This window comes from Prinia subflava, chromosome 19 (genome assembly GCF_021018805.1).
Source record: "Prinia subflava isolate CZ2003 ecotype Zambia chromosome 19, Cam_Psub_1.2, whole genome shotgun sequence".
NCBI lineage: Eukaryota > Metazoa > Chordata > Aves > Passeriformes > Cisticolidae > Prinia > Prinia subflava.
Window position 1 is genome coordinate 10,863,103 of NC_086265.1, and position 5,317 is coordinate 10,868,419.

Below are 5,317 nucleotides of genomic sequence, written 5' to 3' on the forward strand. Positions count from 1 at the left end.
TCCCTCTGTTATTTAGGTTTAGCAATAGTGGAAGTGGCAGGCCAGCCTGTACCCATCTCTGAAAAATGTTTTTCTGGACACATTGTTTTAGGGGAAAGGGGAAATCCCAAGAAGGATTAACAAGACTCTAATATATACAAAATAAAATGGATTATATAATGAGGATAATGAATAATGTCCTGTGCTATTTAGTCTATTATTTATGAGATGATAATACTAATACTTATACTTCTATTTTAATGAGAATGCTACTCAGTTGAGAAGTTGTTTATGGGGATTAATCTGCTCTGCCATCAGTTGGCTAAATCTGGTGACAACCTGCATTGGCTTTGGGGAATAATTTTTAATCTGTTATTCAACTTTATTAGTCCCAGTGGAAATTTCAAACCCATCTCTTGCCATTAGTCCTTCCCTATTAACCTCCTTAAATATAAGCATTAATAAAACACTAAGAAACCAAAAATAAATTAAATTATTTGCTGTCTTGGCCTGTTGTTTTTATAAGATTGGCAATGCTGAGATCCTGCAGGGCTGGGTGTACTCAGTGACCACACAGAGATCATTTAGTCAGCTGCTGTAGAAGTGGATGTATTTCCTTGCCTCATTGCTGTTGATCTATCTGCATATAGACCTATTTTTTGTCCTCTGATATTTCTCCTCTGTAGAGATACTAATCAGAAAATTAGTCTTGAAAGTGTTCATTTTTGTTATCTCTTTTGTCTCTTGATAAATACTTGGTTTTGTTCATGTTCCTTAATCTGATCCTCTCAGTGAATAAGAATAGAATGACCTTGCTTTCTTTCTGATAACCTTTTAGGAAGGCACCTCTATTCCTACTGATTCTTTTTTCTTCTATCTACATCATAACTACTGGACTTCAAGTCTTTTTTCTTTTCAGTAATTCCTCTTCAATTGATTGCACATTTTAGTTTCCCACATTTTTTGTCATCCTTCTCTGACTAATTCTTCTAATTAGAACCAGGTTTTAATCAAGATTGCAGAAAGAGAAAAAGGACTTTTGTCATCAAAAAAAAGGTGTTAAACAATTCTCTAACTGCCACCCTCCATCATTAGAACCATTTAGGAAAGCTGTGGTGAGAGCCTTTGAATTTATATTTTGTCCACTTGCAGATATGAACTCTTTTCCAGGTTGATACTGCATGACTAGGAAACTGTCAAAGGAGGGTAGAGAATTTACTAACATGGTCTGTGGGCGTCTGCAAATAAAATAAATGCAAATTTCTGTCTGTGTTTGTCTTTCATTGCTTGTACAAAGGATACTGTGTAAGTTAGCATTTCTGAAGAGCATCCCCAGAGAAATCTGCTTGCTTTATCAAGAGGTGTGGAGGAGCGCCAGGGAAGAGACTGGAGGAGTTCCTCCGTGGGAGGTACTTTGCATGCTGATGCATCTTCCTCTTTGTAGTTTATTTGTTTTACCATTGCTTCATCATTTCTCATCCTCAGGAGGAAGACTTCTACACAAAAGTTTGTAAGAGACTTGGCTAAGGGCCAATAACTCGCCAATTTTCTGTGCTACAGTTTCATTTCCTGAGGACAACACAGCAATTGCAGCTCCTGCACAGCTCACGTGCCCATCAGGCAGTTGTGGCTGCTCAGCTGGGGATGCACATCCATGGCATTTATCCTGTTGGGTCTCCATCAGCAGCCTGGGGTGCGAATCTGAACCAGTTCCTCACTGGTCTGTAGCTAATTGCTCTCTCCTCCATCCTCTGCTGTGTCCATCAGGTAAGAACAGACAATTCATGATAAGCTAATTGTCACCAGGCCCTGTCCAGAGGGGAGCAATCACTGTAGACATGGATCAGAGGCTCTGTGTTATGTTACTTAAACTACTTGGTTTTCTCACTCCTGTTAAAGTCTCTCGTACTTCAATAAATTGCCCTGGCTCACAGGCAAGAGTAGAGAAATACCCTCAATATATCAAATTATTTGTGACTTTGTCTAGTATTGGAACACTAAATCTGCCTGAAGAGATCCTCCAGGCTGATGAGAGACCCACTGAAGCACCTTGCCAGGTGAGTGTGAGGAAAAGAATTGACTGCAGTGCTCTGACGCAGTGTTCACTCATCACGTCAGATTTACTCATGCTTATCTTTGAAAGCTTTAACACAAAGAAAGATTTAGCCTTTTTCCAATCTGAAAACCTGCCTGACCTTTCAGAGGCCTTTTGTATGCTCTGAATTCATGCAGTGAATCACTGGGTGCACCAACAACCTGCAGTGCTTCCAGGTGTTCTTTGGGCTGCAGATATGAGGATGTGGAGATGAGACATTCAGAGCCTTGACAAGGCTGCCTCCCCTTCTGACACTCTTGTAGATGATGCTGATTCCTGCTTGGTTTCTGTTTGTGGCCCACAGAAATAAGACAAAACAAACAAACAAACCAATTAAGTTTGTTTCCACTGTACATAAAGATAGGAGTTGTGTGATCAGTATTTTTTAGACGCTGATTCTTCATTAGTTTCCAACCTTGGAATTTTGTTGGTGTGGCCACACCAGGAGCTGTGGACAGAGGCTGCACGATTGCTCAGCCTCTGAGCTCCCTTCTGCAGAGGCTGGGTGAGAACACAGGGCACATTAGAGCAGATCAGTTCCTGACTAATGTTTTCCTTTTTCTTGCCTCTGTAGACTGACACAGAAATGGAACTCATGGAAACCAAACTTTTTGTTATTTGCAAGGACCCGGAGGAATATGCGTCAGTCTCTGTAAAGAAGTGCCATCTGCAGCCTATCTTAGGCAAACTGTTTCCTGATAATTAAGGTTAGTAAATAAGTCTTTTATTTTCCACTGAAATACACAGCAGGGAAGGTCAGAACCAATGGGAATTTTGGATGCTCAGCAGCTTCCAGGGTTAATTTTTTTCTCTGTTGGATTTAAAGCTAACATTTCACAGTCCTGTAGAACAAACTGAAGAAGGTGTTTGGGAGAGATGCCTATCAAAGGGTAGCACTGTTTTCTGAGAGTATAGCTGCTCAAACAGAGAGATTTTTAAATTTTATTCCTGTAAGTATATCCCATTGTATTATAGGTTCTTTGTTGCTTTTTATTAGCCACAATTACCACAGGGTAGTTTACCTAGGGAAAAATCGTTGGCAGTGAGCAGAGTGCCAGCCCTCGATTTCATCTCTGAGGAAATAACCCCTGCAGGATCAGTCAGGCCTGCTGTGCTTCCCGTGCCCTGCACTGCTTGTTCTGCTCAGTGGAACTCCAAGGTCACATTTTACACCCAAAAGGCTGTAAATGAATAATGATTTCCTAATATCAGGCAGGGAATGGGACTCTCAGGTACCCTCAGAGCCCAGAAATGTGCCTGGCACCCAGATATATTGTTCTAAATACCCTGGATTTCTCTGACTCTTCTAGCTCAAACAGAGGATTCACAGGCATCATTTGGGGAAGCTTCCTTACTCAGAGCTGTGAGGATCTGTCTGTAACCAGTGTGTTCAACATCTCTGTGAGCAGTTGCTTTGCTTAGCTTAATTCTGAAGTCAGAGGAGCAAATAAAGGGAGAGCAGCCCCAAGCTCTGATGAACTTTGAACTTACTCAAATGTGAAGCTGATTAGCTCCAATAGAGAGAGCCAACAGCATGGTCTAAACAGCCTGAAATCCAGCCCAGTAAGCTCCTGGATCCAGGTCCTGTGTTCACAGGCATCTTTACCTCTGTCCATGTGAGAGATGGAAGCAGATTCAAGTTTTCTCCTTCCCAGAAACACAGGGCTGATTCTCCATTGAGTAATGCTGCTGAGCTGAGATGACACAGAGGGTGTCCCAGATCCTGGACTCCTGGGTTTTCCCCTGGTGCCAGGTCACTCCTCACAGATAATTGCTTACCATCATCAACTAAAAGAACTACATCTTCCATGACTAGATTTACAGGTACAACCACTTAAACAAAAAAAAAGTCTTCACCCCCAGTGAGGTAAATATGCTGGTTTATTGCAGCCAAGCCACTCCTTTCCGTGTCATTCCTCCTCAGACATCTGCTCGTGGATGTTAAAACCCCGAGCACCTTTGGCAGGGACACTGAACTCTGAAACCTGCAGCACCTGTGACAGAGCAGCACTCTTTGGGAAAGAGTTGTCCAAGGAAAAGCAGCAGCTTCAACTTGTGTCCCATTGGAGACAAGTGAATCTGAAGTTATATATTATATACGACGTAGGTGATGACAGCAGTTTATCATTAACCTGAACTCTGCAAGAAGCACATAAGGAGAGAAAGAAGAGGAAAGCCAGAGGAGCAGCCAGGATGGAATCTGACATAAGGATCAACAATGCTGCAGACATCTCTGTTATTGTCCTCTACTTTTTGATAGTTCTGGCAGTGGGACTATGGGTAGGTTGGGATTTTATTTTGTTTTATTTTGTTTTACTTAATGAGTAGGTAGATTATAGAGTCTTGGCAAAATAGCTTAGTAAGTGAGAATGTGTAATTATGTAATGATATTGATGCTTAATTGAAATAGTTAACAAGTGCATGGTGGGCAAAATGTGGGCAGCAGTTTCCACTGAGGGGATGGTGAGCCGGGGCCCGTCCCTCTGGGTGGATGCAGGGAGCAGTGGGGAGGGGGCGGTGATGGGCTCTGTGTGGGACAGCGCCGAGAGATGCGGTCGGTAAAGATCAGCCAGGGCCCTCCTGAAACAGTAGGACCCGAGAGGAGGGGTTTGGGAGCAGCGGGGCTGCAGGGAGGATTGGTGCTGTGAGGTGACGGTGGGGAGGGGGAGCTGCAGGGTGGGACAGGAGGGGAGCGCTGTGCGGTGGCGGAGCGGCAGCACCGCCGCTGGACCGGGACGGTGACAGCGACGGGACCTCGGGCCGGGCTGCGGTGCCCTCCGAGGGCAGCACGCCGGGGCTGCTCCTCGGCCCCAGGGTGCAGAGCCATCGTGAGTGAGAGCGGGAACAGCTCCGGGGCAGCGCCTGGCAGCGCCTCTGTGCCCGGGGCTGGGGCCGCGGTGCCTCCTGCCCCAGCCCGCAGCGCTGCCGGGGGAGCCCGGAGCGCAGGAAACAAACACCGGGAGCAGGGCGGAGAGGAGATCCCGGGGCAAGGGGAGAGAGGAGATCCCGGGGCAAGGGGAGAGAGGAGATCCCGGGGCAAGGGGAGAGAGGAGATCCCGGGGTCTGAGGAGAGAGGAGATCCCGGGGTCTGAGGAGAGAGGAGATCCCGGGGCAAGGGGAGAGAGGAGATCCCGGGGTCTGAGGAGAGAGGAGATCCCGGGGCAAGGGGAGAGAGGAGATCCCGGGGTCTGAGGAGAGAGGAGATCCCGGGGCAAGGGGAGAAAGGAGATCCCGGTCGTCTGG

At 45.8% G+C, this 5,317-nt stretch overlaps 1 protein-coding gene across 4 annotated transcripts in view; it reads left to right on the plus strand.

Annotated features, from left to right (window-relative positions):
• Positions 1-230: 230 nt before the first annotated feature.
• SLC5A1 (solute carrier family 5 member 1) overlaps positions 231-5,317 on the plus strand; it is a 31,008-nt gene continuing 25,921 nt past the window's right edge. Inside the window, exons 1-4 of one of the 4 annotated variants that reach the window (XM_063416408.1) lie at positions 231-1,746; positions 1,967-2,036; positions 2,649-2,781; positions 4,182-4,354. In XM_063416408.1, the coding sequence (XP_063272478.1) occupies positions 4,268-4,354 (87 nt within the window). In that variant the 5' untranslated portion in view covers positions 231-1,746; positions 1,967-2,036; positions 2,649-2,781; positions 4,182-4,267. Of the gene's footprint in view, positions 1,747-1,966; positions 2,037-2,648; positions 2,782-2,819; positions 4,355-5,317 lie in introns of those variants that run through there. The other 3 variants (XM_063416410.1, XM_063416411.1, XM_063416409.1) reach the window with 3 other exon arrangements.